At 42.2% G+C, this 23,901-nt stretch overlaps 1 protein-coding gene across 1 annotated transcript in view; it reads left to right on the forward strand.

The window, feature by feature from the left end:
* Nucleotides 1–22,835, forward strand: part of GRIK4 (glutamate ionotropic receptor kainate type subunit 4) — a 449,450-nt gene extending 426,615 nt beyond the window's left edge. The window contains exons 16-20 of the mRNA XM_035139827.3: nt 923–1,088; nt 2,973–3,198; nt 6,902–7,030; nt 12,495–12,613; nt 22,309–22,835. Coding sequence (XP_034995718.1) covers nt 923–1,088; nt 2,973–3,198; nt 6,902–7,030; nt 12,495–12,613; nt 22,309–22,674 — 1,006 coding nt within the window. The 3' untranslated portion in view covers nt 22,675–22,835. The remainder of the gene's footprint in view (nt 1–922; nt 1,089–2,972; nt 3,199–6,901; nt 7,031–12,494; nt 12,614–22,308) is intronic.
* The last annotated feature ends 1,066 nt before the right edge of the window (nt 22,836–23,901 follow it).

Raw genomic sequence — 23,901 nt, forward strand, 5'->3', positions numbered from 1 at the left:
AATTTCCTTATTGTAACATTTGTGTTTTTAGATACAGAATATTTGCGGTCCTGATTATAAGCACAAAAGGGCCAATCCCACCTTGACTTGTTGTTACATCATCTGTCCCATAGAAAGAAAACTGATGGAGGGATGAGTAGGAGGGAATATAGTGGTTCCTCCAAGAACTAAAATTGGAAGCAACCATTTATAGAGGGTTTGTGTTAATCTCCTGCAGCGAAAATGGCAGAGAGTCTTGCGGGACCTTAAAGACTGAGGGTTGCATCCAACGCTCCCCTTCTACCTAGACAACAAGTTCCACTTGTGCAATGCAACTTCATCCTTCTCTCCTTTCCCCTGCAGCCCCCAGTACATCCTCAAACTCCACTCCAAAGTTTGTGGAGCTTATGAAGCGTTTGTGGAGCTTGTAAAGCTCCAGCCCTGGGGGAAAAAAATTGTGGAATAGTTGTCAGTCTTGAAGGTGAGCAAGACGCTTTGCTGCTATCTCTTGGTGGCCTCCATCAATTCCAGGTTGTGTGCACCTCTCATTATTCCTACAACTGAGCAGAATCTGGCTTCTTCTCCTTCAAACCAACATTCTTTTGATTTACTTGAGCATGGCACAGTAGAGCTTTCCACAGAATCCTTCTGCAGGAACTGTGAATGTTCAGCATCTTTCAAAACCAGGGATGGATTCACAAACAGGGAAGAAACACACACTATAAATAAGTCAGAAATTAAATCATTATAACAAAAGGGGGAAAAGACACTATGGAAAATGGCTTAGATTTTTTTTTGTTCTCTGGCACCATCTGGTGTTGCATGTTTATAACACATTCAAAATGCTGTTTCTCCCTCAGGAGAAAGGGGAAGTACCTTTTGGATATAGACAAAGTGTGGAGGTGTCCATTTGTCTTTTGCCTCCTTTTTCTTGTCCCTGCAGGTGGGCCTTCACTTTGATCATCATCTCTTCCTACACAGCCAACCTGGCAGCCTTCCTCACCGTGCAGCGCATGGATGTGCCCATAGAATCAGTAGACGACCTTGCAGACCAGACGGCTATAGAGTACGGCACAATCCACGGAGGTTCCAGCATGACTTTTTTCCAGGTAAGCTTTTGCTGTGTTGCTAGTGAGGAAGGCATGAGCCTTTTATCCATCAGAGCTAAATCCCTGTGGTACCGCAGATCCCCATCTAGTTGCTGCTACAGAATCTTTTACCCTAATCTGCATCACATGCACAGGTTCTTCAGTGTAACAAGCCTTCAGTGCTCTTTATAACCCCTGCGCTGTCTTACGAAAAGCTGACTCAAACACTCAGAAAATAAAACATTAAGTACAGTCCTCCCAGGAGAAGGCAGAGTTACAGGGAATTGCACAGTAGTTTTATTATTAATGTAAAATAGAAATACAGACAAACAAACAAAAGACATAATCGAAGTTACAAAACGAAGGAACAGTCAGGAGTTTGCATTTCCCAACTAAATAGAGAGGAGATGATGCAGAAAAATAAAAGCAGCAAAACACACCATGAAAGCCAGATTTTGTGACTGGGTGGAGGAAGAGAGTTTTATACAGTATGTCTGGATTTGACATGTATGTAATTAAATCCCACCAAAAAAAAACCCAGAAATGTTCCAGATCTTCCTTACCGATAGAAACACACCATTTGTGAGTTGTTTTCTCTGCAGTAGCAGGAGCCCACATATTCTTAAACCACAAGGAGAGGTTTACATCCTGTAGCATTGTCCATTTCTGAGCCAAACAAATTTTCACTGCAGCCGGCGTCCATATAAGAAGTTCCTTAGACTGAAAAAAATGCTGTTTGATCATCCCACAAGTTCAAAAGAGCAACTTATGGGAAGGCTTGAATGGAGTGTTTATTTATTTCTTACATTGCTGTAATATATACATGTGTACAGTCCCTGCCGTGTAAATTTTAATGCTACACCATTGAGTTTTATGATTTTTGATTCTGTATGTGAGCTGGTCTGTGACCGTAAATAAAATAGAATTGAATTTCTTACATTTCTTCAAAAACACCAGACCCAAATTTGGATGCCAGAGAGCAGTCTCACCATAAGTGGAAAAATGTCTCCCTGCTACCTCACCCACACGAACAACCCTTTAGGGTGTTTGATGCCAAATGAGAAAGCTGCACCGGAGTACGGTGGCCCACGTGCAGAATTTTTATGGAACATTTCCTTATATAAACTGAGGCTGATTTAAAGGGATTAGGCGCCCATCCATATTGCATTCCACTTACAATCATCTATTTCCAGTTGTAGGTCCTTCTCCCAGGTGAGTTTAAGACCTTCCAATGGGCCCATAGAAATGTCAGTAAGTTCTGTTATATTAAAGAACAAGTGTCAATCATCTTCCCAGTGACTCAGATTTAATAAAATTAGCAAGGGGGCTATTTATGGCATGTTTATCCTGTTCTTCCTCTGAGTCACACGGTCACCTCCGCAGCTGAGCAAGGATCTGAACCAGGGCCTTCAATTCCTCACCCAACATTCTGAACAGTAGACCACACTGTGCATATATGCAGTGCTTTTATTTAAAATGCATCTCTGGGTTATTTGTGGGGCCTGCCTCGTGTTTTTACATGAGTAGAATGTGTTCTTTTATTTAAAATGCATCTCTGGGTTATTTGTGGGGCATAGGAATTCATTCATATATATTTTTCAAAATATAGTCCACCCCCCCCCCACAAGGTCTGAGGGACAGTGGACTGGCCCCCTGATGAAAAAGTTTGCTGACCCCTGTTTTAATGACTTCTGGTTTGCAATCAGTTGCACACTGCTTTGAATATGTACATGAAATACATAACTGAGGCCAAGCTGGAGTTGATAGTGAGTTTTAGGAGAGGGAACCCGCCTTCCCCTTTGATGAATGGGATATTCGGATATTCTGCTCATTGCAGGCCAATATGTTGATTCCGGAGCAGGATTCCCATTGAATCGTGGCTTTTCTTTCTTTGTTTTTTTTCAGAATTCTCGGTACCAGACATACCAGCGGATGTGGAATTACATGTACTCCAAGCAGCCGAGTGTCTTTGTCAAGAGCACAGAGGAAGGGATCGCGCGGGTGCTCAACTCCAACTATGCCTTCCTCCTGGAGTCCACCATGAACGAGTATTACCGCCAGCGCAATTGCAACCTCACGCAGGTCGGGGGCCTTCTGGACACCAAGGGCTACGGGATTGGCATGCCAGTCGGTAGGCAGTGAAGCAAAATTCTAGCTATTTTGGGCTGTCTGTGGAGGATCAGGACATGAATAGGCTGAAAGAGCTTTGGAACAAGAAGCCAGATAATTTTTGCTGCCCTCCTGTATGTCAATGGGCTTCAAATAGACCATTGCCTGATGAATGCATACATCTGGGTGGCAACCTAGATGAAAGGTTTAGAAATATTCCATTGACTCTGCTTACATTATTTACACTTAGTTTACGCTTTGCTCAGACTAGATTCAGGCTGGAGGGAGAAGGAAAATCTTCACTAGAGGTCATTTGGAAGACCTGCAGATGATACATGAGGTCCTATTGGGCTCTCCATAATGCTACCTGCTTGCTTATCTTTTAAGCAGCTGTTCTCTGTTTTCCCAAATTGATTAGTAGGAAGCAGGATTGAAAATAGCAAGCAGCAAGGGCAGAGATGAAAAGATGCTTTAAAGCAGTTAAAAATACAAGATCCAAGGGCCACCTATAGCTTCAAAGACAGGTAGAGCTGCTCTTGATTCTTTTCCCATTCCTAATTTTCTGACTGTGAGCTTCAACAATTTAAGTTTAATGGGTCACAATCTACCCAAACATTTCCAGTTCATATTCAATGAAATGTATGGAACTTGTACAACAGCACAGAGTAGTACAAAGATATCACACCGGAGGGATCCTATTGGCATAGCTGCCAAGTTTTCCCTTTTCTCACGAGGAAGCCTATTCAGCATAAGGGAATTTCCCTTAAAAAAAGGGATAACTTGGCAGCTATGCCTATTGGTTTCCAGTAGGAATGGAATCCTCTGAAAATCTTCGTCGAGCTTATCTTCAGATTTTTCTGTCTCTAATTCCTGTCTCACACCTTGATCTTTATAAGAAGTCAGAGTGTGGGGTTCCCACACACACACACACACACACACACACACACACACACACCAGTTCTGCTAAAATGATGGATTAATTCTTGTATATATTATGAGTATTATTATAGACATAATTTGCATATTATGTGAATACATACTCCAGGTTTCCTAAAGTAACCTGCAGCTAAAAATATGCATACGGCAATGCAGATAACAGTATAAAATGGGTATATATTGCTACTTATAAAATATGCTCTTTTACAGGTATTATGCGCATATATATGGCAAATAATATTGCATATAGCTAGGCTTTTTTTATTTAAAAAAACCAACCTTAAATATAAGTAGATGTTTGATGCAAGAGGCAGTTCGGTGCAGGCAAATCTTGAACAGAATGGCCTTTTTAAATCTTTTTAAAGCAGATTCCTCTTCCAACCCTGGTTGCCAGTGTTGCACATTAAGACTCGTGTCCCCAAAGCAATGTTAATTCAACAGTTTGGTGAACCTTAAACTTAACCTCTCCTTCTGTATTAAATTGCCCTAACTGTATTCTGTTACGCATCATGTGTGTGTGGTATGCTGAAGATCAGCTGACACTCCCAGGTATTGATCCTATTGAGAATTTCCCCATGCTGCAGAGCAGATCAGTTTTATCCTGGGATTTCTTTTTATCTGAGCCATGGACAGTAATGGAGGTGGTAGCAATCTGATTTAGCAGAGAGAAACCTGAATGGAATTGGGAGGGACGCAGTAACAGAAGTGGGGGGTTGCTACACCCGACGATGAGCAGGTTCTCTTGTCATTGGGCACATTCACACCACACATTGAAAGCACATTGCTACCCGCCCCGCCCGCCCCCAAAAAAGAATGCTGGGAACTGTAGTTTGCCCCTTCGCAGAGCTACAACCCTTAACAAACTACCATTCCCAGGATTCTTTGCGGGGTGGGTGGGGATGTGCTCTAAAGCAGTGGTCCTCAACCTTGGGCCTCCAGATGTTTTGAGACTACAATTCCCATCATCCCTGACCACTGTTCCTGCTAGCTAGGGATCATGGGAGTTGTAGGCCAAAAACATCTGGAGGCCCAAGGTTGAGGACCACTGCTCTAAAGGAACACATAAACTGAAAAGCTCTGTTTTGATAAAAGCATGAGGATGAACCCAAGAGGCTGTTTTGGAATGGGTATAGACGAGATGCTTTTGCCATGAGGTGAGCAAAGTTCCACTTCCTGCTCTGGAGGAAGTCTTGTTCCTTCGAGAGCTTTGTGTCAAGAAGGAAGTTAGCAGATCTGTCTTCACCTTGCTGCAGCACCGAAAGAGCACCAGCATCCTTTTTCTGACAGCTGCATCGCACGACTTCAGCACTGTCACAGCTCTGCGGCGGAAGAAGCTGGGCCTGCTGAGCACCTTAACTAGATATGACAACTGCATAATCCAGGTGTTGGAATGTGGGTTGCCACTGAACAAATAAAGCAGGAGGGTTAAAGCACGGCAATTCCATGGGGAAAAGGAGTGGGCAGGAAGGGATACTGGCCCATTTACCTGATTGCCCTCCCCCCCAAAAAAAAACCCCTTTCCTCCAGCCAGTTTTCTCCATGTGGGACTTTCTTCCTTGGGGAAGGGTGCTAGTTTTGCAAGCTGAAGGTCGCAGGTTCAATCTCTAGCATGCCCCACGAGGGATGAGGAAGATGACCCATTTCTAAAGCTCTGGAAAGCTGCTGCCAGTCAGTGTAGAATAGGCATCCACAAACTTGGCCCTCCAGATGTTTTGGGACTACAATTCCCATCATCCCTGACCACTGGTCCTGTTAGCTAGGGATGATGGGAGCTTTAGTACCAAAACATCTGGAGGGCCGAGTTTGGGGATGGATGCTGGTGTAGAAAATAGCAAGCTAAACGGAACAATGTGTTTGATGTGGTAAAAGGCACCTTCTTAAGCCAGGAGGGAAACAGCTGGGAGAAGTTGCCAGAGGGAGGGGAAACAACTTGAGTTGAGGTGCGGTTCACCAATTCCCCTTTGGCCCACTCTTCATCACACTAAATTTCCCTTCATCTCTCCCCATCATCCCAATTTCATATTTGCACAGCAGCAACCTATATTTTAACAAACCCAAAGCACGTCTTGCTGCGATCATGTCTAGTAAATCCTGTTGTTAGTGCTTGACAAGTTGGTGAATGTACAGGAGCCCACTCCTACATGGGAATTAACAGCCCTAAAGAGAGTTTTCAATTGAATTGGATACAGTAATCCACAGTGCTAAGTCGGGGGACGTGATGTCCTTGCTCACTGCAGAATTCTCTTTGGGCTTCTAAGAGATAAGAAATCATGTTTCTTGTGGTTATTATGGGAAAACAGTACATGTCTACCTATTCCCTGCTTTCCTAAGGAGGAAGCGGGAATGGGAACACAAAGCACACAGCAGTATGGTAATGAGTAAATACCCGTCCCTCTCTATAATATGAGTGGTTAGTAGTTTTCATCATTGAACATAAGTAGGATTCTCAACGAGACAGAAACATATAGAAGCAGAAGCACTGCTCTTCGTATAATGATGTTTTCAGAGATTGCATTCACAGAGTTTGGGGCCTGCTTCCATGTGGGTATTTCTTAATGCTACCCAATCTTCTGTTGCAAGCTACGAATAGAGTTGCAACTGAATCTCCACAGTCCAGGTTTTCTGAAGTGTTTGCTTGGGGGTTTTTTTAAGACTGAAACCAATGTAAAGTTTAGGGATAGCCTTGCAAATTTCAGCTCTGCAAGTAAATTATGCATTTTTAAAAGAAACTCAAAAGAAGCAGACACATTATCTGCTCCCCTTTGAAAAGGGCCTTCTTGGCTTTGCAGGTTCTCTTTTCCGTGATGAGTTTGACCTGGCCATTCTCCAGCTGCAGGAGAACAACCGCTTGGAAATCTTGAAACGGAAGTGGTGGGCGGGAGGGCAGTGCCCCAAAGAGGAGGACCATCGAGCCAAAGGTAAAACTTACAGCTGTCTCTCTTCCTCCCTCCAGTCTGTGTTCCTTAATGAAGATGTACAGGGGTGGGGTCGTTATTACCGATGAGAGCGACTGCAGGCTCCAGGGCTGTGCCACCTTTCCAGCTCAAGGATTTTAGAGTCCTCCTGGTTTGAGATATCTTTCTTTAATAATGAGAGGAGAAAGCCGAGGCGCTGGCTGCTGTGGCTCTCACGCTGTGTATTTTTGCCCGGGGCAAAGAGAGCGGAAGAGAGCCAAATGACAAATATTGGAGGCAAGCAGAGGGCAAACGGGTTTCTAATGAATGTCCACTGCATCGGCATCAGAAAATAGATCACTCTGGGGATGCTGTCCAAATCCTGAGTCCTTTAAAAACAACCACAATGGGACTTCATCAGAAGAGGTTGTTGGCTAATGGTCCAAGCTAAAAATGGTTAGAAGTGGGAGGGCAAGCGACAGAGTAATAATAAAACGCTGGAGCTCAAGGGCGAGACCTTCCGGAAATGTTATGCAAATCACCGTAAAATACATGACTATAGGCCAACGTCGCCCAACTGGGAGCTGTTGCCAGCCCAAAGCAATTGCTAGTTGTTGTTGTTGTTCAGCAGCAAGCAGAACCGGTTTTCTTTTCATTGGATAATAAAAGGTTTCCTGGCTATAGGAAGGGTCTTTTTGACCCTTGCAAGACTGGGGACTGGGGAGAGGAAAGGGAAAGCAGGAAAATCAAGCATGATGGACAAACACAATCGGGGCAACAATACACGCCCATCATCTGCCAAATCATCTTCTTGTGGGTACATATCCATACAGGGCAAGGGAAAAAAGCAGACATCTGAAAGCTGTGTGACCTGCACAATCTGATCTTGAACACAGAGGTGATAAAATTTGGGGGGGGGGGTTGAGAAACAGTTTTAAAATAGGTTGTATTTTCTCCCTAATTCTCCCCCCCTCCCCGCTCCCCCCAAAAAGTTTGAAATCTTTGAAGATGTGGGGAGGGGGGATCTACAAGAATCTCCTTGATTCTTTTGTCAAAGTATTAGAATATATTATTTCATATTGAACACTGACATGATTTTGCTTTTCATGTCTCACTCTAAACCATTTCTAGCCGTTCATAGCATAGATTCCAGACCATTTTTGCAGAGACAGGATTGCATTACGGAAGCACTTCCCAGAGCCTGGCTGGCCAGCGTCAGACACCCGGAGACAGAACACTAATTGCGTTATCTTGGCATCTCAAAAATATAACTGAGCTTCAAAGGGACAAAAATAAACTGATAAATTATGAAATGGTTGCTGCCGACATGGAGGGAAGCGGAAAAGGGGGGATAGAGAGACCTGTCACTCAGTCAGGAGTGCAGAGGAAGAAAGCGGGCTTTGACAAATCCCAGCCAGGGAAAAAAGCAGCAGGTGGGCTGATTCCAGTGCAAACAAGGGAGACTAGGAGCAGGCATAGCTGTGATTGTACTGCAGATCATGGATCTTTGGCATGGATTAAAGAGGTTCTGGCACAATCAGAATGCTTGCAGTTGTTACAGTACACAATGGGAGGAACAGGAAGTCAAGTCTTTTGCTTCCAGGGACAAAAATTCTTAACACTTGGAACCACAGAGTTAGAAGAGATCATGAGAGTTATCGAGTTCAACCCCCCCTGAAATGCAGGAATTTTTTGTCCAACATGGGGCTCGAACCCACTACCCTGAGATTAAGAGCCTCACGCTCTACCAACGTGTGTGTGTGTGTGCATATTTATGTATTAGAGTTCTGTTGTGCTCATGCCCTGCTTGTTGGTCAGCCATTGTTGGAACAGAATGTTGGGCTAGATTGACTGGTCCAACAACACTCGTCTTACTTTCTTACACCACTCTATTGGAACCACATCTGCTTACACAGGTGTGATTTATTGAGCGGCAGGAACATCCCAGAGGTGCTGCTGAAAGGATGGTGGAGAACAATGGAGAGGAATGACCCTATACTTTAGAAAATAAAACAAAGCATGCCAATGATTTATAAGGGGTGGCAGCGAGGCTTTATGTCTAAAAGCTGTGCGGAGATTAAGTCAATAAATCATCAATTCTCATGCTTTGATTTACTGTTCCAGAGGGGAGAGGAAGATTTTATAGGTGTCCTAGCTGATTAATAGTTGTACACAATAATCTTGGCACAAGCCAACAAATGGTTCGTGGTCATCAATTCAATCAACAGTTAAGTCCATCGGAGACCCAAGTAACAAGCAGCAGTAGCAGAGAGAGAGGTGTTGCTCAGATCCAGGGATTGGGGAGATGTTTCTTTCTGTTCCCATTTAAAGAGGAACCTACCTAATCTGCACTTTCTGAAATAATGTGTGAGCTGAAACACAGCCATCCTTTGTCATTCATATGTCTCTGAATTTTGCAATGGACTTCTCCAGCTTATTCATATGCACAGGAATTGTCTGGTGGCGGTGGGGTTTCCCCCCTTTAAAAATCTCAACAACTTTAGCTGGGTGCTCCCCCTGAAAAAGCTCAACAAGTTATGGCACCTCTTTTTCTAGGAAAAAGAGCCCATGGGAAAATAACATACAAAATACATTATTGCAAAAAATGTGCCAATTAGGCAGAACTACATATAAAAAATGGGCAGTTTAGGAGAAATTTCCACTAAATTTCCACGAGGACTCTTCCTTAAAAAATAATAATCTGTAAAGTAATGTGGAAAAATGAAGAAGTAAACTTAAGAGTGGAAAAATGAGAACCCTAGTGACACCAAAACTTAACAGATACCCCCATTCCTGCTTAGATCTTCACCAAGACTTACAGCTCAGCTATGACCATTTTTATCTTAAGTCCAGCAGACCATGACCTGCTGATTAGTGTTATTCAAACAGGAGTGGATGAGAGACAGGTGCCTTGTCTTCCTTACGAATTGACAGAAAAGGGAGATCAGAATTTTGAAAGTTTAAATGGATCCTAGAATGGTATCTATTGGGTTGGCCCTGTAGAATTTGATAGGACCAATGAGTAACAGTAGGCCTTAAAACTCTCAAATTCCTTCTTTTCACTCCCTTGAGGAACAACAGGTATGTGGAATGATGGCATTTGAAGGAGCTGCATGAAGGTTGAAGGTAACAATAAAAGATAGAAGGCAGAGCACTCGAAAGAAACAGAGGAAACCTGATCACTTGTGGGCCGTGTCTCTAATCTATAGCATATGTCAAGTTGATCTTTCCTCTACATTCATTTCCCTTCCAATGTTCTGTGTTCTTGTTTCAAATAAAAGCAGCCCTGGAAAGGACTCCTCCATCATTATTTACAGCTAAGAATGAAGTGGAAATCTCAAATGAGATCTTCTCTATCCTACTTTTAAAAAATAACCATAGTTGTACACTATAGTCACAGATCAAAATACATGCTATGCTCTGATGTTACTTCTACCAAATGTTATACTGTAATTCCATTGTCATCTTCCTATTCTTTAATTTACATGCTTCTGTTTGTTAAATGTCTAATGCATTGACCCAGGCAAGGTATATGTACAGAACAATTTATCTGACTGTTCTTATAGCTTATATTATCTATATTCCATCAGCTACTCAAGTATACCTGTAGTGGAAAATTATTTGTCAGATGATTTAAAGGAACACGTACTTTTAACCATCTGTCCATCAGTAATTATTATTATTATTATTATTATTATTATTATTTATATACTGCCCTTCATCAAAAGAGGGACGCGGGTGGAGCTGTGGGTTAAACCACAGAGCCTGGGGCTTGCCGATCAGAAGGTCGGCGGTTCGAATCCCCGCGACAGGGTGAGCTCCCGTTGCTTGGTCCCTGCTCCTGCCAACCTAGGAGTTCGAAAGCACCTCAAAGTGCAGATAGACAAATAGGTACCACTCCAGTAGGAAGGTAAACGGTGTTTCCGTGCGCTGCTCTGGTTCACCAGAAGTGGCTTAGTCATGCTGGCCACATGACCTGGAAGCTGTACGCCGGCTCCCTTGGCCAATAACGTGAGATGAGCGCCGACTGGACCTAATGGTCAGGGGTCCCTTTACCTTTTACCTTCATCAAAAGATCTTAGGGTGGATCACAAGATAAATTCATCCTATTGTTGCTTGCTGAAGCTGGGCCCCCAACACCCTATGGCTATCTTTCTGTTTCCTGATTTGATGTGTTGACTTAGTAGTTTCAAGGTTTTTGTGCAAACCTTGGTTGATTCCAATCTAGCACTAAGTTATAGTCATTTAGTGGTATACTTGCCCCCTGGCAAAATGTTCTGTGCCAGCAGAATGCATAAGCAGGTTACTGGTAACTTTTGTTGCACAACATTTTCTGTATACATTTTATGAAATAAGAAAGAAATAACTAAATCTCTTCTGCAATGAGTTTCCACTAGTACAATTGTTGCATTGGAGTCTTCGGTTGCACAATATTCAAACTCGCCCATCTGCTAGCGCAAGGGCACGATGGACACAGCCCTTTATATGCAAGGGAGTATACTGTAACTAACATTCTCTTTCCACAACCATTAAATCACAGTGATGGTGAAGGAGGTATTCCAACTCTTCGCCAGTCTTACTGCACCATTTGATACTCATAACTAAGGTGTTCTTGTATTAGCACTGTGTGTTTCACATGTTTGAAGCTTCAGGTTAGGTCAAAGGCATGCTCACTTGGCACAGGTTTCTGTAAGCATCTCTGAATGGAGGGCATGGCTTTTCCCTTGTTCAAATCAATAGCAGGGGCAGAATTTGATAATATGCCACCCCGTGCAAGGCCACCTGAAGCCCTCCCAGCAGCCCCCAGCCAGGCTTTGAGAAGGAGGTGTGAGGTCCTGGCAGGGTCCTAGGGCCCTCCTACCTCCTTCCAAGAGACCAGTAAGTATTTGTCCAGCTTTGAGGAGGGGGTAGGACTTTAGGACCCTGTCAGAGCCTCCACACCTCCTTGCCAAAGCCAGGCAAGCACTTACCGGGCTTTGAGAAAGTACCCTTGGTTGTGTGCCCGGTGAGACCACACCACTCGCACTGCCCTAAATCCACCTGTTGATAGAGCTTTCATCAGCTCAGTTTGCCCTGTGCAGCTAGGTCTCTCCTAGCTCAAATTCAGACAAAAAGTGCCAAGACAGATTCTTGCTCTCCGGCAACATCTGAGTCACTTTTTTTGGACAGTAAAACCTGAATAGTAAGCTTATGTTGGAGCGGTGATGCCTGTTCCCAACCAGCCAAGGGCTAGATCAGCCCATTCACCCCAATGAATAACAATAAAAAATAGTTCCTTAAAAGTTTGCCTACCATATTAACAGTGCTATTTTTCTAGAAAGTGAGATGCCAGTATTCACCATGAACACCTCCCTCATTCTCTTAGAATGACAATGGCGGCCACCTGAGAGGTGCCGGAACTGAGTTCCTGTGATTTCAAGCTGGGGGAAAAAATACCTGCATATTAATATTGTTGTTCTTCCTATTTTTTCTTTGTTTTGCTTTTTAGGCCTAGGAATGGAGAATATAGGTGGAATCTTTGTGGTTCTGATATGTGGTTTAATCGTAGCGATTTTTATGGCAATGCTTGAGTTCTTATGGAACCTCCGACACGCTGAACACTCTGAGGTAAGCCTTCGCCAGCTGTCCATTCTAACATTTTTTTTTCAAGCATGATTCACAAGTGCTGGGTACCGAGCGAACAATCTGATGGGTTCTCAAATGTAACGAAAATCCTAAATAAGACTGACTTTTTCAGTGAGTGATGTCTCCTATGAAAATGTAGTGGTGAAGCTTGGAATAAGACTGTGGATAATCTGGATACGGGCATAAAGAAATATGGCTTGGGTATTTCAATGTGAATGCTAGACATTGTGGAACATTTCTAATATGGAAAGCACTTCTGTGTAGGAACAGGAGTGTAACCTGTGTGTAGGCCATTTTGTATGCCATTGTCTTCCCCTTCTGGGTCCAATATGCTAAGCTCCATTATTAACTGTGGCTTCACTCTGCAGGAGAATACATTTTTTTTGCGCAGAAAATCGTGTAGCATGTGAAGCGTCCCTCATAGTTGATGGAATAGAATTGAAAACAGAAGTTCACCAAAATGGCTACCTATTTGCTGATCTCCTCATTCCACATTCATTTTGACGTATTCACATTTCCCAATCTTGCCAATAAACAAGAAGTTACAAACATAAGAACCTAAGAAAAGCCTGCGGGATCAGGCCAATGGCTCATCTTCCAATGATGGCCCATCTAGTTCTTAATCGATTTTAAATTTAAGCCAAGTTGTAGAGTTGATTATGAATTTCCAAGTACATGGGAGTGGTGATAAACCATTGTAGTTCCCACTCACAAGTTTGGGAGCATGGAATAGTAGAAACTAAACTAAACTAAACTAAACTAAACTAAATATTTTTGTCCCATCAGAATATATATTTATCCCTAACATATAGTAACTCTTTATATGATACTTGACATATTATTTTAAGTTACTTATCAAATATATCTCTAATGATTCTGATTTACTGACTTTAACTTTGCTGCTTCAAATATGCTGATATTCCTTCAGTTCTGTCTTGATTTCATGAAATATAGCTACTCTAAATTAAAGTGGTATCATCTGCAAGCTGGCTGTTCTTACATGTTTTTGAAGCTACTGCTATAACCTACTATTTTATGGTTCTCGGGAGCAAAGGGTACAAACAGAAGTGCTAAACAAAAAAAGAATTTCTTTCTTTTCAAAAGAAATTACTTGAAAATACATGATTCACAATTGCCTCAGAATATATAGAGAATTAATCATTCCAATAAATTTGGAGCTGAATTCCATTACAATTAACATTGCTTTTAAACACTGCCAATTCAGATGACTAAGTGCCTTCTCTGTGTTAGCATCAAGAGACTTTTTTTCTCATTTTACTATGATGAATTATGTTAATGTTTCTTCTCACGTTACTTACTACATGTCCATTTAATATAAAACCAGATCTGACTGAAATGTACATATTGTTCTATGCATATGTTTTGTGTTACATTTTGGCACAACTAAGAATAGCACTGGACTTCAAAGAAATCCATTTCTTAAATAAATAAATCCCTGGGTACATACTGAGGTGTACATTCTCATTAGTGGCATCCTAACAGGCAACAACTTTTTTTCCAAGTCCACATACAATATGTTTCTTTGAATAGCTGACAAGCCAAGTTAGCTCTAGATATTTCCCTGTTAACTAGGGCAGAACCAAAATGGGTGCGTTTTACAAACATTTTTCTCCCCTACACCCTGCCTGTATCTGCCATTTTTGAACAAGTTTTATCAACCCTTTTTATGATTATTTTGTGTAATGGAATGAGGTGGTGTATGACTGGGAATTATTTTTGTTCGAAATACATTTGTTTTGTTTATCATACAGCCAGTCATACAGTGGTGCTTCGCAAGATGAATTTAATTTGTTCCGCGAGTCAATTTGTTTTGCGAAAAATTCGTCTTACGACTCACAGTTTCCCATAGGAATGCATTGAAACTTCTTCTTTTTTTGACCATAGGAACGCATTAATTATATTTCAATGCATTCCTATGGGAAACCGCGATTCACAAGATGAATTTTTCGCAAAACAAATTCGTCTTGCGAGTCACCATCAGATCGCAAGACGCATTTGTCTTGCGAAAAATTTGTTTTGCAGGGCATTCGTCTTGCTAGGTACCACTGTATTTGGCTATGTGCTGATGACACAAGCAAATGAACCTAGTTCAGAACAAGGGTAATGTGTATAGCAAAAGTCATGCCCTTACTCTAAAACAGCTTTGTCTGCTCATACTTATATCAGCACATAGCCAAATATGATTGGCTGTATGGTGATGGCATTGTTACTAATCACAAGGGCTATTTTTCACACAAACACAAAACATTGAAGCTGTAGATAATTGGGGCTGTAAATTGTAGTGAACCAACATGGAATGATGGGGTTTGGGGGAGGGGGAGGGCTTCCAGGAAATACGGACACAACTCATCTAGGCACCAAAATGTTTGCTTAAAATTATCTGACTGAGCTCTATAGTGCTAACAAACGTAAGTCAATATATTTAGAAAGGAAGTGACAGTATGATGTTGCTGTTTTTTGTTAGAATTCACTATACCCCCCCCCCTTATCACATGTGATCCGAGGATAGTTTACAAACATAGCTGCATATACAGTCATACCTCGGTTGACAGAAGCTTCAGGTTGCGTCTTTTCAGGTTGCATCCCGTGCCGAACCCGGGAGTAGCCGAACGGGTTACTTCCGGGTTTCGGCGCTCGCACATGCACAAAAGCACTAAATCGCACTTTGCACATGCGCAGAAGCACCAAATCGTGACCGCACATGTGCAGAGGCAGCGCTGTGGGTTGTGAACGCTGCGGGTTGCGAACGTGCCTCCACCACAGATCACGTTCGCAACCCAAGTGCCCACTGTATATTAGAAGAGGGATCAGCAAACTTTTCCAGCAGGGGGCCGGTCCACTATCCCTCAGACCTTGGTGGGGGTTGGACTATATTTTGAAGAGAGAAAAAATGAACGAATTTCTACGCCCCACAAATAACCCAGAAATGCATTTTAAATAAAAACACATATTCTACTCATGTAAAAACACACTGATTCCCAGACCGTCCGTGGGCCGGATTTAGAAGACAATTGGGCCAGATCCAGCTCCCGGGCCTTAGTTTGCCTCCCCATGTATCAGAACTATTAAAAACACAGTACAGTCAACAATCATTTTATGTAGGTGTTCACTTCCCAGCCCCCACATGTGTCAGTGGAGCGCTTATAAGCACCCCTGCCCCACCCCCGTTCGTTCCTTTTTCGGGCATTTTCAGTCACTCCTGGGTTCAGCACCATGCACATGATCACACATCTTCCGGACAGGAATTATTTGTTTGTTTGTTTGTTTGTTTGTTTGTTTGTTTGTTTGTTTGTTTATACCCCACCCATCTGGCTGAGTTTCCCCAGCCACTCTGGGCGGCTTCCAACAGAAAAGTAAAATACAATAATCTATTGAACATTAAAAGCCTCCCTAAACAGGGCTGCCTTCAGATGTCTTCTAAAAATCTGGTAGTTGTTTTTCTCTTTGACTTCTGATGGGAGAGTGTTCCACAGGGCGGGCACCACCACCAAGAAGGCCCTCTGCCTGGTTCCCTGTAACTTGGCTTCTCGCAGCGAGGGAACCACCAGAAGGCCCTCGGCGCTGGACCTCAGTGTCCGGGCAAAACGATGGGGGTAGAGACGTTCCTTCAGGTATACTGGACCGAGGCCATTTAAGGCTTTAAAGGTCAGCACCAACACTTTGAATTGTGCTCAGAAACGTACTGGGAGCCAATGTAGGTCTTTCAAGACCGGTGTTATGTGGTCTTGGTGGGCGCTCCCAGTCACCAGTCTAGCTGCCGCTTTCTGGATTAGTTGTCATTTCCGGGTCACCTTCAAAGGTAGCCCCACGTAGAGCGCATTGCAGTAGTCCAAGCGAGTTAATCAGTCATTGCCTGTATAACAAATTAGAACCAGATTAAAACCAACCCCAAGCCTATAGATGGGCATTCCTCAATTACAGCTAGCTCACAGATCAGCCACCCCCATAAGTCCATAAGTCAGGGTGAAGTGGTCCATCTTCAGTCATATAATGCCATTTAAAGCCATATGCAATAGCACCGGACTGAGGGAAGAGGATTCCATCACCCAAGTGCCACAACAGAGGAAGGATCCAGGTATGGTGATATAGGGAGAGGCACTATTTTCAAGTATTCCAGTCAGTCCCAATTTATTTAGGGCTTTTAAGATTAACGTTAACTCCTTGATTTGGGCTCAATAGCATACAAGCAACCAGTATATGAATGGACAATTGGAGAAAATGAAGTGATGCTCTCAATGAGATTTCCACAAATTAAACTAGTCACTCTGTCTCCTGAATCTTACGATCTGCAATATGGGGACAAAACTACTCATTTCTTTACCAGAGTTGTTGCATTGATGAGAGGATGGTAAGAACGGGGCACGTTGGACACTCAATAATAGCTAAACAAGTTCTAAGTATTGTAGAGAAATGAGATGAGATACATTCCCTTTATGGTGTGTAAAGGGAACAGAAAGTATTTTGTGGAATCTCATACATCTTAAAATGAGCTTTTTAAAAAACAAAAAAAAACATTATAGTGCTTCTTTGGAAGAGTTTAAAGCCAGAGGCACACTATTGCAGATGTGATAAATAACGGCTTTTCTGTGAAGGTGTGCTTTCTACCCCAGAGGATGTCTTAAACAATAAGGTACCGTAAAAATCCCATGGTGTTGCTCAGCTCACTGGGGAATTATAAAAAAACCAACTTGTTATAAAAACATTTTGCCATTTTTATTTTTATTTTATTATTTTTTTGCTTTCAGCAGCAAAAATTGATATTGCTGGATTTTGGAAGGGAGCTGTTGTGCCAATATACACTGTGTGGACAAAGAATGAAGGCTTATGATAACAGAAAAGCTCCCTTTTCAGATGAGAGTTGGCAGCAGCTGGGGAAAAGCCAGGAGATATTATGTTAACACGGCCACTATTGTATAAGCTTTGCAGAAAATGGCATGCAATTTTCAAAGGTGCTAAATAAGTACGAAGTGACTTATTTATATCTGTACTACCAAGTGTTCTATGCGTTGGCTAAATAAGGCACCAACTCATCAACATAAAGGTTTAAAATTATGGGAGCCAGAATGCAACCTTACTTCACTCCTTGTGATTTTTTAAAATCATCAGTCGTACCACCATTTAAACCTACTATGACCCTCATTTCTGTATTGCTGCATAGTTCTTGAATCAATAGCAGAAGTCTGCAGTCGATGTTGGCAATCTGAAATTTCTCCCAGTCTGTTTCGAATAATAGAATCGAATGCAGCAGAAAAATCAATAAGGGCTACATAAAGGTTGTTCTTAATATTCTTAGTATATAACCTTATAATATAAAAAGGTAAAGGTAAAGGGACCCCTGACCATTAGGTCCAGTCATGACCGACTCTTGGGTTGCACGCTCATCTCACATTATTGGCCGAGGGAGCCGGCGTACAGCTTCCAGGTCATGTGGCCAGCATGACAAAGCCGCTTCTGGTGAACCAGAGCAGCGCACGGAAACGCCATTTACCTTCCCGCTGTAGTGGTTCCTATTTATCTACTTGCATTTTGACGTGCTTTCGAACTGCTAGGTTGGCAGGAGCTGGGACCAAGCAACGGGAGCTCACCCCGTCACAGGGATTCGAACCGCCGACCTTCTGATCAGCAAGCCCTAGGCTCAGTGGTTTAACCACAGCGCCACCTGGGTCCATAACCTTATAATATAGTGCAGAGTAAAACATCAGTGGTACTGTGTCCTCTGAATTCTGCTTGTTCTTCATGAATAATGCTATTTTGCAACCAATCTGATAATTTTTGAAGAGGATACCATGCATAGAGCTTTGAGGAGATTTCTAACAAGCTAATTGGCCAATAGTTTTGTAGATAATTTCTAAGCCCATTCTTCTAAATCAGGGAAACAATTCTCATTTTTTCATCCAGAAGGCATTTGTCCCGCGTGGTTATTGTAGTAAATAATCCAGCCAGGATAAGCATCCACCATTCTATATATTCCTTATAGAGCTTGGGTAAAAGTATATCTTCTCCTTGAGCTTTATTTGATTTCTGGTAGGAAATATGGGCTTTTATCTCATTACAATGCTTTGGCTGCCATTCAGGGAGGTTTGAGAAATCCTCACCTGCTGTACATGTGATTGCCCAGACTGACCACCAAATGTATTGGAGAAATATTTAACCCAATCAGAGTTAGGAATCAAGGCTTCCTATGATGATCACTTCATTTAAACCCCGGGCCACTAGTTCATTACTGCTAGTCCCAATTCCTGCCACTGGGTTTTCGTATATACACCTTTTTTGTTTTTGAGCAGACTTTTGTACTCCAATCTACGTTGGATAAAAATTTCCATAGATTCCTCTGATGGATTCTAATGTGAATCCCTGGCCAGAACTTTCTTAGTCACCTTGTGTTGACCATCAAACCAGCCAGGGCATGTTGATTGTGTGTAGTTAGTAATTGTAGAAGTTATCAAATAGGGTCTGAGTTCTGTGACAATTTGCTGGAAGACATCAACAAGATTTGGAGATTTGTTCATAAAAAGTTGACACAAGCTAATTGACACAAATTATTACTATATCGTGTCTCTTGAATATCGCTGCTCAATCCTTATCCGCCTTTTTATTATCCCAACCCGCCAGGTTCCAGGAATGAATGTTAAGACCTTTCTGGGTGTTTTCTAGTCAGTTATGGTATCTGAAAGGAGAGCTGAAGGTATAATAATTTCTTTTTCTATAATTACCCCAGGCCTGGGCTTATCTTGAGCATTTGTTGATGGATAATCCCTTTGATTTCCGGGAAATAGATTGCTAGCAGGGTAGGAGTGTTGGGCCTCTAACCTGGGCATATTTCTTCCAATACCTGCATTTTGGTTGAATGCCTGCTTGCAATTCAGATTGTTCTCATTATATTACTGGATTTCTTCACTGGCCAGTTATGAATGATTACCTGTAGAACATCTGAGGAACTATTTCTTGAAGAATCATCATTGGAATTTGGACTTACCCTCTCATTCACTACCTTTCCCAGTATTTTATTAATCCCATCATTTACTGCCTTTTCCTCCCTTCTGTGCTGGGGAGCAGGAAATAGAGTGCCGACCTGAAGTCTTCAGATCCATCAAAAGATGCCAGATTGGGGCTTGAACAAATTAGATTAGGTGACAGCCCAAGATCATTTCCTTGGAAGGTAGCGTGGGTTATCAGCATACTCATCCACTATCAGTAGCCTTGGATCAGAAAGGGTTAAGTTAAGAATGGAAAACAACTCCCCCAAGTCCATCTCTTGAGCATTCATATAAAAGCAGGTTTCTGAGCTCAAGTTCTAATCTTGATAGATGTCATTTAACCTTTTTGTTACTGAATCTGATAGGGACTTAGCAAACTCAGACCTATCCCCGTCTTGATGTACCTTCAAACCATTTCTAATTTTAGTTTCTTTGCTGGTAGGTATCTTGCAGGGCTACAGTCTTCACTAACCTGACCAGTGTACCAATTCTGGCATTCAAACCCTGAACTTTCTCTTCCAATGAATCAGTTCTACTAGAGATTCCCTTTGCTGTTTGTTTAGACAGAAGACATTGGTAGAAGTTCCCACGGTGAGGGAGTTTCTGTTGTGGCTGAGTCTATTATGCCAAGACTGTTATTACACAGTTGACATGTTGTTGTACGGAAGAAGCTGAGGTTGCCTTACAGTATATATATCAGCTCCTAGCAAGTCTGGATCGATCGACCAGTTAGCTAAGATTTCATTAGTGGAAAATGTAGCAAAAGCTCTTACTTGGGATAAGGCATTTCCAGCCCCAGGCAGTGTTTCCCAACTTTGGGCCTGCAGATGTTTTTGAACTACAATTCCCACCATCCCTGACCACTGGTCCTGTTAGCTAGGGATCATGGGAGTTGTAGGCCAAAACATCTGGAGGGCCACAGGTTGGGGGATGCCTGTTCTAAGTGTTTCTTATCAGTTAAAAATATTGAGCTAAAACAGCTGCTCTTTCAGTGCCTGTCTCCCAATTAAAATGCATGGCTTTTAAGCCCACCTAAAAGTAAAACAGATAAGCTCCTTGGTTGTATGTAACAATTAACAATAACTGCTGAGCCAAGTGACTTTAAAACTATTCAGATAAAAACAAATTAAAACTAGAACATACTGCAGAGCTCGATGACAAGCAGCCTTACTTGTCGCCATCTTCACAGGCATATTATAGGGTTATTATTATTGTTGTTGTTGTTATTGTTAGTAGAAGTCGGGAAAAGAATTTGGATTTTTACTTTGTAATTTCCCCCTGGTTCATGCAAGTCCTTCCATTTTCACCTCATGTCGAATATACGTGTACTGTACTTGGTTCAGATTGTTGAAAATGCCTTGATTCATGTGACATCATTATGTGTGTTACCTGCTTACAGAAAATAAATAAAATTAAGCTGAAAATATGTGAACGAGACATAAAACTCATGAAGGGGAGGGGGCTTAGAGCAGCAGAAGGTTCCAGGGCAAGTGCTGATATGTTTAAGACTTCCAATTCTATAAGCTATGAAGAAACCAAGACCTAGTCCTCACATCTTACTGAGGTGAGTAAACCTGTACCTGGGCTGCACCTCTTGACTGAATGTTCCTTCATATATATATATATATAGGGTTTTATAACAGAAAAACAAAAACACATAATAACAAACCACATAGGTCACACCCCATGTGGGATACAACAAATATACAAAATACAAACATACAAACATACAAAAAGGATAACATAAAAAATGAAAAGCAACATTACAAAGAAACAAAAAATAATATACCGTGTTTCTCATATTATAAGACATGTCTTATATTTATTTTTTCCTCAAAAAAACACACTATGGCTTATTTTCAAGGGATGTCTTATTTTTTTCCTCCTCCTCCTGCCGCGGCCGGCATTGCTGCTGCTCCTATCACTATGTCTTATTTTCGGGGTATGGCTTATATTCCTTGAATGCTTAAAAATCCTGCTATGGCTTATTTTATGGGGATGCCTTAAAATATGAGAAACAGGGTAGTCCTGTTTATATATCTAAATCCCTGACATTGCTGAATTCCTCACGTCCCTCCTAACTGCGTTTCATTGAATATAATCTTCAGTAATTTCTAAATCATGGTTCAAATCTTGTTATAACTTACTTAACCTTTTTTTACCTTTATTTCACATTTCATAATCCATTCAAAACTTAATTAACACTTATATCTAAAACTTACTATATTAAAAAAGAGAGAGAGAGAAATATCAACAAATCCTTTTCTACAACCTCTACATGCTTCCAAATCTTAAGCATTCTCAATATTACAATTATTTTTCAAATAATTTTTAAATTTCTTCCAATCTTCTTCCACCGACTCTTCCCTCTGGTCACGGAGTCTCCCGGTCAATTCAGCCAGTTCCATAAATTCGATCATCTTTGACTGCCCAACTGCTGATGATTAACCCCAGTTCTGATGTGGTCGCAAGGATCTTAGGATATAAAGATGGACCAGCAGTTTTGCCCAGGAAAAAAAGAAAAACATTTGTCTAGTGACATAATAAACAGGCAGGCTGTTGAGAAAGGGTTACTGAACATTTGAGAGAGCCCCCAGGAAACCAGAAAGATAGAGGGGGCTGTGACCTTGAGACAATATCTTTCTGAAACTGCTCTTCTTTTTCTTTGGCCTCCGATAGGTATCCGTCTGCCAGGAAATGGTGACAGAGCTGCGTAGCATCATTCTCTGCAAGGACAGTTTCCACCCCCGTCGGAGGCGAGGGGGGATCATACGGACTCGCCCTGTTATACAAGAAGAACGGAGAGCCCGGACCACTACCATGCTAAGCAACGGCAAGCTCTGTGGTGGCGGCGACCCCGAGCAGCTGGCACAGAGACTTGCGCAGGAAGCCGTCCTGGTCGCTCGGGGTTGCACACACATTCGGGTGTGTCCAGAATGCCGGAGGTTCCAAGGTCTTCGGGTCCGGCAAGGACCCGATTCCCCCGTGCAAAGCGACGAGAGCTTGGAATGGGAGAAAGCAACAAACAGCAGTGAGCCTGAGTAAAACAGCGGGGAGACAGCAGCAAAAGAAGCTAAATGTTCCATTTTACAGAACATGAGACTTGTACACAGTGTTGAACTATTTTTAAATTAATAAAGAGGCACCCCAGCTTGGCAAGAGCAAATCAAAGCTTTAGGCTGGGGGCTGAGCCCAATGGGAACTTTTGTTACCTGTCTTATATGAGAAAGTATCTAACCTACCTACTTTCTGAAACATTAGCTAGGATGAAGAGGACCCTTCCTCAACAGCCTGCTCCTCAGAAACATGAGGTATGGGGTATGGAAAAAAGGCAAGTCACACAGAGCTGTTGGCAACCAGAGTCACAAATATCCTAAACCAGGGTGAAAAAACATTATTGCCACAAGGACTTCTTCATGGGGTGGGGTGGGGGTTCTTTTCTTTTGGAATTTGTGGTGGGGAGGATAATTTTCTTTATTTTATTGTTGGAACTTCAGGACCTAGAGGGATCCAGCACTCCTGAGTTCGGGTGCTGAGCTCACACAACTTTCCCAGGGTCAGGTGAAGTTGCAGAAGAGGGGGAGGGTTAAGTCCCATATAAAAGCAGCCACCAACAAGGAAAGCCTGTTCAAGGAGTTACAAATACCAAAAACCAACTAACACACTGAACTTGGAGGCCTTGATAACAGCTAGAATTTCAGGGTACCTGTGTCTGTCTTGCTTGCTTAAACAACTCCCCTCCCCAACAACAACACACACATTGGTCTTTCTTTGTACACATTTTGAGAAAGCTAACCAGCAGGAGAGCAGGTTGGGGATTTGGAATTCTGTATTCTCCCCCCAGCAGGGGGTGGTAGAATTTAACTATCCCAGGTTGTCAGCTTTTGAACGTCAAGTTTTAACACTGTGTTAAGAGAGGCGTCCTTGCGATTTATTACATGTGCCCGTGATCGGCTCGGTTTTTAAGACGAAAAATCACCACCCCCCAAGTTCAATAGACTCACTTATGAACTAGACACCATCCTCTATAAGAGGGTTTCTTTGCTATGAAATATCATTGAGTGAAGGTCCACCAGCAATGCCCATGGTGTCTTTTGAAAACCTATGAGAAGAATGGACCAACAGCCAGGAAATCCTTAGCAACAGTTTTGAGCAGTTGCAGGTTTTCTGTGGGAGGAGTTCGATTTCCTGATTGACAATTCTATGCAATTCCTGATTGTAAAAATACAAGGAAGAAAAACAAAGTGATGACAAATGAACACAGGTCAAATA

This window comes from Zootoca vivipara, chromosome 14 (genome assembly GCF_965207765.1).
Source record: "Zootoca vivipara chromosome 14, rZooViv2.hap1.1, whole genome shotgun sequence".
NCBI lineage: Eukaryota > Metazoa > Chordata > Lepidosauria > Squamata > Lacertidae > Zootoca > Zootoca vivipara.